General features: G+C 33.1%; 2 protein-coding genes across 5 annotated transcripts; both read right to left on the bottom strand.

Annotated features, from left to right (window-relative positions):
* Positions 1-288: 288 nt before the first annotated feature.
* LOC137813410 (pentatricopeptide (PPR) repeat-containing protein / CBS domain-containing protein) lies at positions 289-9,723 on the bottom strand. Of its 4 annotated transcripts, none has more exons than XM_068615635.2 (12): positions 9,352-9,723; positions 9,081-9,263; positions 7,482-7,614; positions 7,122-7,219; positions 6,834-6,995; positions 6,675-6,743; positions 6,255-6,390; positions 3,853-4,085; positions 3,091-3,168; positions 2,669-2,737; positions 2,349-2,525; positions 289-626 (listed from the first exon to the last, which is right to left on the bottom strand). In XM_068615635.2, exons 1-12 carry the CDS (start codon positions 9,547-9,549, stop codon positions 369-371), a joined length of 1,794 nt encoding a protein of 597 aa, XP_068471736.1. In that variant the 5' UTR covers positions 9,550-9,723; the 3' UTR covers positions 289-368. The 4 variants fall into 4 exon arrangements, 3 of the variants coding, with proteins under 3 accessions (XP_068471736.1, XP_090155762.1, XP_090155764.1); XM_090299636.1 differs by having other exon boundaries at positions 7,122-7,224; XR_016519223.1 differs by lacking the exon at positions 6,255-6,390 and having other exon boundaries at positions 9,352-9,676.
* A 1,904-nt stretch (positions 9,724-11,627) lies between these two features.
* LOC137815424 (uncharacterized) lies at positions 11,628-12,167 on the bottom strand. The gene has a single exon (XM_068618559.2). It carries the CDS (start codon positions 11,937-11,939, stop codon positions 11,739-11,741), a length of 201 nt encoding a protein of 66 aa, XP_068474660.1. The 5' UTR covers positions 11,940-12,167; the 3' UTR covers positions 11,628-11,738.
* Between the last annotated feature and the right edge of the window lie 821 nt (positions 12,168-12,988).

Consider the following 12,988-nt stretch of genomic DNA (forward strand, 5'->3'; position numbering starts at 1 on the left):
AATGTGAACCTTACATTAAATAACAACCTTAAATGAATAACAAACAATCCTAAAAGTATCATTGTCTAATATTTTAGGAAACTAAAATTAAAATGAATAGCATTATAAAATACTACTTTAATATTCTAATATTTTATCCCAATCCAGTAAAGTCCTTCACCCTAATGCCCTTTCCAAATGCATAATAGGCTGAGGTTACTGCTTACCTGAATCCGCTTTACCCACTTAAGAAACAACCCGTCACATAAATCATATATAGGAAACCATACAGGGAAAAACATTACGAGGCAATTTCAGTTCGTATGTACTTGTACTACTAGGAAAAACTTATTAAAATCAACATTTTGGTAAAGCTAAACATGTTATATTTACCTTTCACACCTTTCACAAAGGTCTGTCCATTTTACTCGAGATACCGGCTTGATAAACCTACTTAATTGTTCTGGTGTAAAAACTCCAACTGCTCTAGAGCTATATGGAGGAGTAGCATATGAGTTTGTGTAATTTACAATGATAACCATCGGGTATCGCTTCTCTAAAATTAAATCAACTACATGACCAACAGATGTTGAACTTGTAACACTGGGAGGAGGGCTTCTCATTATTGTTGAAAGTGGTGCATCCAACTGCATCGTAAATTCATCAAATATAATCAATATAAGCAGCAGACACAAACTCAGATGTAATGAACAGGTATGATTTAATTTGTATTGATGTCCATGTAGTGTGTTCATGTTACACATGTGCATATAGAAGCACATAAAAAGGGAACCAAAACGTAAAATGATACGAGTTGTGTAGTCAAGAGTGAATTTTGGGTAACAATAGATCAAAGCTGAAATGGATGAAATCATAACACTAACAATAATAATTATGGCCATATAAAATGATGAATACACAGTTAAGATGAACCGTAACATACACAATGTAGAAAAGAAATTATAACAAAATATCAAAGTTTACATCTTCCTAATAATATTATACCTGTTTTTTATTTTGTTTCATTATAGGGTTAAAATGTTGAATTACTATGATATTTCTAGGCATTTTTAATACTTTTTTTCTTCCAAATTTGAGTCAAAATTACAAGGTCTCTTTGAGTTTACTTAAACTCTCGATTTGACAACATTAAATGTTTCAACTCATCACAAGTATCCCTTATATTTATGGGAGGAAAATAGAGGTTAATAAAAACTAATTAATGTTTACATTTCCAAGCAAATTTGAAACTTCAAACTTCATTTTCCGAAGTTGAAAATGCAAGTCACCGGTCAAAATTAAAGTTCGCGACCTTGGAATGTTCTCCATTATTTCATCATTATTATTAAGATTGCATGATTTTGTGCCTCGTCAATTTAGGAACATCACTTCTGAATGGCAAAATAGACGTCGAAGGTGAGCTTGGTCAGAAAATGAATGGGCAAGGCCCAAAAGGGGTGGATCAGGTAAAAATTGAGTGAGATTGGCCACAAAAAATATTACATCTGTTTAAAAATAAACAAAATCAATAATAGGAAAGTAGTAGGAAAGAATGAAAAGAAGTCTATATAAAGGAAAGAAGAATAACTTAGGAAGAAGGTAAAAGAAGAGATAATGCAGTAAGGCACTTCCCGTAAATAATAACAAGAATAAAAGAATTGAATGTCACTTCAAATAATTTTCCTTTGCTACACCTTTGATAAAAAATTATAAGTGATAGTTCATACATATAAGCATATCCTATAAGGTTGTTATTATTCATCTGACTAGTTAAACAAAATCAGAAAATATATTATCAAAACGAAAACTATATATTTTTATTTTAAAAGTATCATTTATTTTCGTAAATTGTTAAATACTATTGATTTTAACTAATGTTCTGTTTTTGTGCGTGTAAATGTTTAACTTTATAGCTTTTAAGACTTTTTTAAACCGTTATAGTATTTTATTTGCAGCTACTAATATTTTAAAATGTAGTTTTTAACCCATTTCAAACTATTTTTATTTGCTGCAATTGTTGTTTTTAAAACTTGGTTTATAAACCATTTAAAACTGTTCCGTGTTGAGATGCGAAACATTAGTAGAAAAAGAGAAGCCTTAAAAAACAGAAGCCCGTTTTATAGGAATAGACACTGAACAGATACTAAAAGTGTCTACAAGTATCTGTATCCCGTGCGTGTCGAACACGAATACGTTAGCTCAAACGTCATGTCCGTGCATCAGTCTTTACACAAATTTATTAACTTCTCTCCATGTAAAATGACTACTTCGATTAAAGATTGTAGGATTTTGCACGTATATCTTAGTATAACACCGTTTAATGAAATAGTAATCTCGCAAATAAGATATTCCAAGCAAACTAAAAATACCTGGTTGCAGTCTTCACGGTGTAGCAGCCCTATACAACTACCCCACTCATCTACAACAGGAACAACTGCTTCATCAAAGAAACGCATAACCACCTTCCTTAGCTTTATGGTACCTTGTAGTGGCCGTGTTGCATCAAATCGTATCATATAGTTCTCAATTGGTTCATAAGGTGAAACCTAAACAAAGAGAATCCACAATTAGACAAAAATAAAAGTTCTTCGTGCATAAACACTACCAAAAATAAAATGCAGTGTAGATCGTGCGAAATTATGAACATACATGCAGAGATATAGATGTCAATGCAAAATATGATCAGTACCTGAGGAAGTAAGTAGGGACTGAACAAAGACTTTGAGAATCCCAACATGGCCTCAATACGATAAGCTACCTATATTACAAAAGCATGGCCACAAGGTTAAGAACCTGAATCACTAACAGCATTAACATTTAAGAAAAAAGTTTCATAGAAATTAATATCCTACTAAGAAATTGTTTTCTTCCTGATAACATTTGACCATTGTACTACATATGATCCATAGTAATATTAAACATATCAAAGAGACATGGTGATAGACCAAAAGCTTGCAATGAGCTACAACTTTGCTGAAGTAATATTATTTGCATCTAAAAAGGACATCACAGAAATATACTACGATGAGAAAACACAAGACATACAAATCAAGGTTAGGACTATTAATGTCTAATGGTGGGATCTATTCAAAAAGGCATTATATTACATACCATGCCCCCACGACTTGTCCAGGATAAGCCCTTCCATCTTGAAACAATCTCAGCAAGTGTTTTAATGGCAACATTAATCTGGCGAAGAAACACAGATGCAGATAACATAAAAAGTCTAAAAATTATTAACTTCCCAAAGCCAATCAAAATGTTGAAAACTAAAATAAAAGGTAAGTGAAAGAAATTTCTTTCTACAAAGAAAAGTGAAGCAACAAATGAAGACTAATGTTAGAAACCAACTTCAACAGCATGCAATCAAATGTTCAAGAATAAACCTATAAAAACTAACTTCACATACAAGAAAAACCAATGTGAGGTGTCAAAATATGCAAGAATTTAATTTCTTTGAGCACTTTAGAGTCTTTTGTTGATCATATATGAAAGGAAAAACTGAAGAATAGACTATATATCTTGCAAGGCAGAACAGTGGTGGGTACAATTGAGCATGAAAGGGATGAGCTTATCAAGAGAGGCTTACTTGGTGGAAATCAGAATGGAAAGCTAGATTCAAGCATCATGCTTATGGAAAACCGGAGTTCCAAACACACTAAACACTGTTTACTAGACATGACTTTATTAGCTGTCCACTTGCATCCATACAATGACTTGTACTACAAGTTGGATCGATCAAATCCACTTCCTTTTTAAAGGTTCTCTCTCAAGATCCTTTCACTTAATATATCAAAAAAAGCATAAATAACATCAAGGAGAGAAAAGCCTTTTCCACCTCAATGTCAACGGCAACTAGTAAAGGGGAAATACCTGGCCAGCATTCAGTGCTGCTTCCATTAGAAGGTGATCAGCCTCTTCTTGAGCTGCTAATAATATGGTTCCTGATGAATCTGGCCAAATCCGTTTATGTAAAACTTTAACTACATCATAATCTCCTAGAGAAGCGAAGGCCCGCATCATGGAAAGATAGAGGTGAGGCTTTGGCCTCAACTCTGGATTCAAACCAGCCTGTTTCAATATTTCTCCAAAAATACAAAGAGCACCTAAATGCCAAAAGATGATTTAATTAGATGACGAACAAAATGCAAATTTATCAATTATTTAATAAAAAAAAAGAACTGGTGATAGATTCAACCAGTGTAGGAGAAAGAAAGAATGAAGACATCGAACAAAATTGACCCAAAAACTATTATTAAGAGCAAAAGCTATGACAGTCAAGAAGTTCGAGTACAGGGGGTGATATCCAAGAGAACCCCAAATCCTCCCAATAGAACTGTCTCTTCCCTAACTACTAGTTCAGCCCACCTATTTATAATATCTCAATTACATTTAGAATTAGTTACCCCTTATACTTATTATCTTGCCTTAAACATAGCTTCTTAACCACTGGACACATTATAAATGGGCACAAGCAGAGTATCATTTTGTTTGAATGAAGGAAAGAAATAAGAGAAATATGGTGAGAATATGTATTATTTGGATGGATAGAAATCAGAAATTTCTTTGTGCTTGGCTTGGATAAGCGGAAGAGTAAATAGAAAGAAACAGAGGATAAGGAAACAGTTTTGCCCTTATGTAGGGAAGAATGGGAGAATGGCTGATAAAAATGCAAAGAGTAGAAAGGGGAACACAAAAATTAAAACTGCAATGTATTATTTTACCCAAAAATCAAGAAATTGGGAAAAATTGACCCAAAAACTGTTATTAAGAACAAAAGCTATGACAGTCAAGAAATCCGAGTACATGGGTTGATATTCGAGAGAACCACAAACCCTCCTAATAGAACTGTATCCAAACTTTGTTTAGATGAGTGGAAGAGTGAATAGAAAGAAACATAGGATACGCATAATGTTTTGTCCTTATGTAGGGAAGAATGGGAGAAATGGATGATAAAAATGTAGTGTTGTAAGGGGAACACAAAAGGAAAGAAATGAGAAATCTCTACACGGAGGAGAATAAAATGTGTTGCATACACTTTTGGCCACCTTTGTTGCATCACAAGTGACTACCCCTCCAAATGGGTACTCATTCCTACACTTAATGGAGTTTTCTTAATCGAGTAGTTCTCTTTCTCCTTAGTTTCAGTTTTCTCAAAACTGGCTACTCCTTATGATATGCCACCTCAACCCCCAATCTAAGAGCATCTGAGAACATCTCAAACATGTCTCGTATGTCAAGCTCTTTTCTAGACCTCATCTGGGAGACAGTTGAACGCTGGCAATGACTTTAGGTGGAAGTCATGAACTATAAGAAGATCAAGATTTCCTCTAGAAATGAATGTGACCTCAGCTTTGTAGCTGGAAATAAATCAAACTCAAACAAAGAACTCCAACTCACTTCACTTGAGCAAGGGCAATGAACGTTTGGTTGAAACTCTAATAATAACGACAGTGCATAGTTGGAAACCTCCTGTCTAACAAACTCAACTGCTTTCTTCATAGCCCATTCCAAATCCTTAGAGGAATAGGCCAGGTCCCTACAAAACTCCAAATTCCTCCCAGCTTTTACTCACTACCTCACCACACTTTCCAAGAAGACACTCATATCCCCCAGAACTCAAACTCAACTAGGCACACCTCACCCACTTACCCTGACACGAACCCTTTACACAACCCCCAACCAGCTCAACCACCCACTTTAAAACCCACTAAATAACTCCCTAACCCCACCCCAATCCCACATGGTCTTCTCTTAACACCCCAACATAACGCAATCTTTGAGGAAAAAGATTCTTGTGATCTGATGGGTACGAGCCTAACGCCATAAAGCCCAATAGTCAGGCCCAAATGCGAACAACAACCCGGTTGGCTCAAAGGGCTCCAAACCTAGGCGTTTATCTCTTTCATTATGTCTCTTCTTTTTTAGTCTATGCCAATTTGTAATGAAAGAATTCTAGAAGCTTCTTAGCATATGGTCTTTAGACAACTGTATTGTGACTAGGAGCCCATGATCTCATTCCACTCTATTTATGTTTTCTTATGAAATGAAATGAGCAAAGAAGAATTTTATCACTTAGCCTAGCTTCAATTCACAAGACAAGGAGAATCAATTAATTAAATGGGCATAATTTCAATTACTAGGACACTTTAGGATTAGGAATATCTTACTCTGCTTGTAAATAGTAAAGGAACTATCATAAACATTTATTTGTTTACTCATTCCTGAAAACTATTACTATGCCACTAAAGAAACTATAACTGATGAAAGCATACCCTTAACTGAGCCACATGTTAGAAAAGCATCAACTATTGCAGTGTAAGCAGTTCTATCGATGTATAATTCCCAACGAGATTTCATTTCCAGAACTATTTTCAGAACTGAAGCAAGATCCTTTGCCTTCCCAAAACCCTGCATTAAAGAGAGAGAGAGATGCCGTAGAGCCCTCCCACACCCAGATCAGCAATAGGATTTATGATAGGCCAAACTAAAACAAATACTTTATGCGTATCAGCTATATGACTACTTATAAGTGAACATTAATATCAATTAAAATAAGATACCTGGAAGTAACTAAAACAACTACAGACACTACCCATGAAAAACTTCTTCAGAATAAAGCAAAACTTGAACTGATCAACTTACAGTTGTATATTTATAACAAATAGCAAGTGATCAAATTAGAGAAATCTCACCTTAAGCAATGTCGTATATGTAACAATATCTGGAAACATATCATCATTGACAAATTTCTGCGCTTTGCCCTGTAAATATCAAAGATTGAAAATTCAGAACATTTTCATATTTCTCTACCAAAGGAAGATTGAAATTAAATTTCAAATCATCACAATTACCTTCATTTCCTCAAAAAATTGCATTGCAGTATCCAACTTTTCACTCTCAACACATGCTAAAATTAGTGTGTTATATGTGAGCCGGTCCGGCATTATACCTTGACGTAGAATTTCATTCAGCATGTTTATTGCAGTGTGTGGATAGCCTGAGTTTATGTAGCCCTAAATTTTGGAAAAAGGAAACATTCAAGATTAAATTCCATTATGACTACTACTTGCAATCCCCACCAAATATGCTATTCATAATGATGCTTTTTTTTCTTTCAATATTACATATTAGATCATAACCTTAATTAGTATGTTGTATACTGAGACTGAAAATTTGCCATCTTCTCGAAACACAAAACCATAACGGGCAAGGAGACCATGTGCACGACGCAAGTCTCCTGCACTATAGCATTGCAAGTAAAACATCACCAGTCAACATAGTTTTAAAAATATCTTGATAGTCTCAAGCCAAAACCAAACAAACAGCACTCAAAAATTGAAAAACAACAAATTTCAATCAAGGGTGCCATCTTATATAGTTAGCTATTACATACAGTTGCACAAGTATGATGCAATACTGTAATGAAAACTAAAAACACCAAAAGCAAAATTTCATGCACAAAAATATCACAACATCTCAAACCAGACTGTCTGACTAACCTGCTTTGATTAAGGCATTTAGCAGACCATATATCAATGGAGCTGACAAGTTTGGACTTCCCATAGCAGTGCCATTTTCCACAGTTTCAAGCATTTCAAAAGCCTCATCGACTCTTCGTGCCTCACCTAACCCCTTTTTGTTGCATTTAAATTGAAACTCCAATCAAGCTCAGAAAGAACAGATAATAATTAAAGAGCATGCAACATTGAATTGTTAAATTGAAAAACAGAGACTATCAGTGAGACTATAAGGATACATTTGGACGGGTTCAGAGGGAAATGAAAGAGGCAACAAACTTTTCATTTTCAAAATGAATTATAAAATAATTATAAAACTAAGGTATAAATGAAAGAACCCTTTTATTAAAAGATTAAAAAATATCCTCACAGAGAGAATATTTAATTAAGGGCTTGAACCATGTGTCCATGAACATGTGATGAGAATGCAGTAAATAGACTGTATTACACCAAAATGAACCAAACCAGATTGCATCTGTGATTTCAGAATGCTAAGCCTTTTTATCTATGTTTCTCTCTCAGAGTGATTGCACCCACTGTCGATTGTACTCCAAACGTCAAGGTTCAACCTCTGCATACCCACTTAGACAAACACACATTTTGCATTTTTGTCATTTATTTGGCTCTCTTGGAGAAAAGTACTTTAGTTGGCTTTAGGTACTAATAGAGTTTGTTATGATTTGGTCTCAATTTATATGACCCTTAACTTGTTATTTACCAGAAAAGATTTCAAGGATAAACTTTATTTTTTCATCTCTGAAATTCTAAACTATTGTAGAGTGACTCATCTCTGGCCTTAGCTTTGGATTTGTCTCATTGAAGTATACAAACAGTTTACCGTACCAATATATCACATAAACGTGAAGGACTAGGCAGAATCTATTACTCACTAACTCTTTTGAGTGAAAATCTGAGGTCAGGGTCCTTAAAGGCTATTTTTTTGTTGCATAAGATTACTGGAATTCTGGGTTAAAACGTGTAATGAGCATAGGTCACACAAAGCCTGTCTCCTAAAAATTATTTTAGATGTGATTCAGAGTTTGGGAGAAATCAACTAAACTTTTCCCTAATATCAAGTTTTGTTGAAAGGTTCGCTTCATGCCCTTTAGAAATGTTTTGAAACTTTTCTCTAAATTTGGACTCATTATTTATTTATTATATTCAATTTTGTCCCTTAATTCTTTAAGATCAATGTCCGTTTGTACCTTCGGTCTAAATTGTCTCGGCCAGTGATGATGTCACTGAAAAAACTATAACCGCAGCGATTTCAATGACAGTTTAAAGAAACAAATTGGATCAATCTAAAAAATACGAGATAAAATTTAACCATTTATTAATAATGAGACGAAATTGAACACAAATAGAAAATCTCAACCAAATACTTGAGATACCTTTATTTCATCTAATGTTGAACACAACATATTTACCCGGTATATCATTCAAATACTTGACCATTTATAGTTTTCTACAACCAGAATACTTAAGTATAACTAACAGCGTCCTAACCATAAACAAATATAGCAATGCAAATTTCGCAAAGAAAGAAGGAAACGTCAAAAAATATGAAAACTAATATAATACCTTCAAAAGTGTGGCATAGGTGACAGTATCCACACCACAACCATCGCCCTTTTTCATCTCTACGAATATCCTAATCGCTGAATCGATATCACCGCAACGGACACAAGCCTCCATCACCGCGTTCATCACAATCGTATTCAGCTTCCCGAACTGCCTTTTCGCAACCTCGATCTCATCCAAAATCTGAACCAAAGCATTTCACAAAAGCAAATTAAATAAAATTTAAAAAAAAAAAAAAAAACAATCCGCATTATTCCTTTTGGGAATTAACCTGCCGAAGCTGTTTCCGTCGGGTGAGTTGAACAATGCGCGAAGTGAGATGCCGGAGATTGGCGTCGCTCGGAGTTGCGGTGGTTACTAAACGACGGCGTGCCGGAGCGGAAGAGGAACGGACACGCGAGGAATGGAGTTTGTTGGAGTGGAGTGTGGCGGTGAAGGGAGAGAAAATGTTAATGTGAAATTGAAGCATTTTGGAGGGTTATTGTTATGGTTAGGCTAAGGCTTTGCCATGAAATTGGAATGTGGAAACGGAACAAACAACTCTCTAATCTGTAATCTGCAATAGTGAACTCAGGGAGTAGCTTTGGAAGGGCGTGTGGTCGACATTATGTTGGGTCCACTGGGATTTTCGGCTTTCTAATCCTGTAGGTATTTTCTTCCTTCACCCCATAATCTCTAACCGTAACCTATAAATTTTAAAATAACCATTTTGTCCTTTGTAAAATTGACTTCCGATTTAGATATGACAATGCGGGGTAGGCCATGTGAGCTGATGCATAGCTTGCTACCAAAACACACGTGATAGACTCATTAATCTAGCACACTGACCCGCTTATGCCTGTCCCGCATAACTCACCGTCTGCATGGGTCAATAGCGAGGCGGACGGGTTGACCCGCGTAAAAAATTATTATTATTTTTAAAAAAAATCATATCTCACTCATTCATTATTGTTGTAGTGCAACTTTTATTTTATTTAAAAAAATTGAATTTAATGTACTAAAAAATGAAATCATCTAAAAGAATTAATATTAAGAATCACACTGGATCTAATTTTAATACTATGATACATTTACATAGAGAAAAAAATATATGTAAAAAAAATAATTATTTTTAATCAAACTTTCTAACAATCCTTATACTTAAATTTATATTTTTATTTTAATAGAATGAATTTAAATATTAAATATTGATAAAATTTTATTTTCTAGAAATAAAAATTTAAAATTAATAAAATTTTAATTTATTTTTTAAAATATTTATCTTATGTGAGACGAATTAATGAAATGAGCCCGTATTTCTTATCCAATACGGGTTAATTTTAACTTACTTGTTCTAGAAATTTTTCAAAAAACGTTTTCTAAAATACATTATAAAACTATGAAACAAATTATTCAGAACATATATGCCTTCGTAAACAAGTTTTTAAGCTTTCTAAAGTGTAAATGATAACTTTTGTAACGAGTTTTCTAGAACAATTATTTTTCTCTTTTACTTTCTCTTTTTCAGAAATGCGCGATGGAAAACTGAGGTGTAACGGCCAGCGTAACCGACAGCGATGGCGACAATCACAGTAACAATGATGGTGACGATATAGAGATGCAGTTAGTAATTATGAAGATGTTACCATGTTATAGGCCATACTTAATGTGGCCCAATGAATAGAGACAATATTATGGGTAGGTCCTTCTAGTAAAAGCAAACATGATCCAGATTTCGATAAGATTACATCTATCCCAATATATTTTTTAGTAACTGCTTCTTTCATTTTTATAAATTATTATTGTATGTTTACTTCATAATATATAAATGGTTAATTTTGATAAATTTATAATTTATACTGGAATTTCTTATTATAACTGTATTATAACTGTTTTCTATTATTTAATTCTAAATTTTTTATTTTATTCATATTATTATTTTATTTATTATTTTATTTTGATTATTTTTGCAATTTTAACGGTTAACAAACACAATTTTTTAGTTTTAAAAATTTATATTTTTAATATAATTGTGTAAATAATAAAATTATTTATTTAAATTTTAATATTAAACATAAATATATAAATTTTAAAAAAAAACTGTGAATACACAGCGTACACTATCAACAAAGTTAAAGTCTCAGGTTTTACAAATTCTTAATTTAAAATTCTGATTGAAAAATCTATAATTGAAAAAAATCATTTCAGATTTACCAATCCGTATAGAAATTTGGCTTTCGAATTCAGCAATCCAGAAATCAATAATTTATACAAATTTTACTTTCGAAATACCTCTTCATTCCGAATGCAACATGATTCATTTGAATCCGTAATACACTCCAGATCACAAATTCAAATAAGAGTGAAGGTCACTTACAAAATTATGGGATGCTGGAAGAAAAATGTAAGGATGAAAAAAAAAAAAAAAAAAACTGCCAACCAAATTTTAGCCTCACTTGAAGGCCTAACAAGTCCCAAGAATCCCTTTTCATTGAAAAAAAAATAACATATATGATATGGGCATTGTAAAGGAATGATGAGAAGAAAATGGAGAAGAAGAACACCTCATTTGGCCAAACATATAAAAAAAAGGTATGAAAATGGCTTTCTTTCTCCCTAGTAGTAGTAACTATAACATGTGTGTTTAGAGAAACTTTTACAAAATGATTGAATCACTTATTACAACACTTCTAATCTTCTTGTGCACATGGTACAACAGTATTTTGTTTTGGTCTTAAAACATAAGGGTAGAAAACAGAACCTCCACTGGCTCTCTATGTCAATGGCCTCAACCATCCCTCCACAATAAGGGCATGCCCCTGGTGCCCTATTCCTCCCCAACACCTTTTCTTCCTTGTCGCATACAAAAACCAAACACATCACACTTGCGCGAAGTACTAAGAACAATCCAAGGTAGTGTTTGCTTTGAGGGTTTTTAGAGTGAGAATATGTTTTGTGTGTTTTAGATTGTGGAGTTTTGCTTATATAGAATGGGGCAAAAGAGAATAAGTGAAGGGTGTTGGTGTGTGTAGAAGAATGGAGAATGTTCTATAATGACAAAGAAAGGATCAGAAAATCGCTTGTGGTAAGCGCGTTTTCCAGAAAGTTCTTTTTCAGCTTAAACTCAAAGTTAAGCTTTTGAGTCGTGTTCGTGGTGCCGCGTTTACCTTTTTTCCTATGACGTTAACCAATTAGAAAATTTTGAATTTTTCTGCCAACGAGATTTCACCTCCAACGCGTTTAAGAAATATACAAATAATTACTTTACAGATAAATCATATACAAATTAATTTATATATGAATTAATTAACTAAATTATCTTATAATTTTTCTAAATTTTAATTTATAATTTTTTTTTCTATATTGATCCTTTTCAAGAATTTATTTAAATATGAATTTAAATAAATATATGTAGGAATCGTGTGATTACAAATTACAGTTTATAATGAATTAGTTAATTTTAATAATTTGTTGGAAATTTTAATTAATTAAAAGTTAAAAAATGTAGTCTCAACAACACTATATTTCAAACCTGTTTTATTGAGGCAAAACATAACTGATTTATTTTGTTCTTCGCATAAGATTTATTTTGATAATTGTGTCAGCGGATGAAAAAAAGTAAATGGTTTAATTATTTTTTTTATTAGATACCGTGATAATGTAAATTTGATTTCTTGTGTTTGCGTAAATTAGTTCTCTAGATTTAATTATATTATTTTAGTCTCTATCAATTTCCATTAAAAACATATTGTTTTTATCGCACAGTTATTATAAGATTTTCAAGCATATTAAGAGGAAGACATAAATATGTTGGAGATTCTACATCGACTAGATATTAGAGTCTTTCATTGTATATAAGTGGGTGCAAACCTCAACTTCTTCAGCCGATTTTATGGGGTTGAGTTAGGCTTAAAGTGCACTTCGTAATA

The sequence above is a fragment of the Phaseolus vulgaris genome, chromosome 1 (assembly GCF_051622355.1).
Source record: "Phaseolus vulgaris cultivar YP4 chromosome 1, ASM5162235v1, whole genome shotgun sequence".
NCBI lineage: Eukaryota > Viridiplantae > Streptophyta > Magnoliopsida > Fabales > Fabaceae > Phaseolus > Phaseolus vulgaris.

What these genes read in the sequence shown, in the direction of transcription:
- LOC137815424 (XM_068618559.2), bottom strand. Translation starts at nt 11,939, where the DNA reads ATGTGTTTGGTTTTTGTATGCGACAAGGAAGAAAAGGTGTTGGGGAGG.
- LOC137813410 (XM_068615635.2), bottom strand. Translation starts at nt 9,549, where the DNA reads ATGCTTCAATTTCACATTAACATTTTCTCTCCCTTCACCGCCACACTC. An exon ending in CCTATGCCACACTTTTGAAG is followed by an intron (nt 7,615 to 9,080) that starts GTATTATATTAG and finishes TGCAACAAAAAG; the next exon opens with GGGTTAGGTGAGGCACGAAG. An exon ending in CAGCACTGAATGCTGGCCAG is followed by an intron (nt 3,169 to 3,852) that starts GTATTTCCCCTT and finishes TTTCTTCGCCAG; the next exon opens with ATTAATGTTGCCATTAAAAC.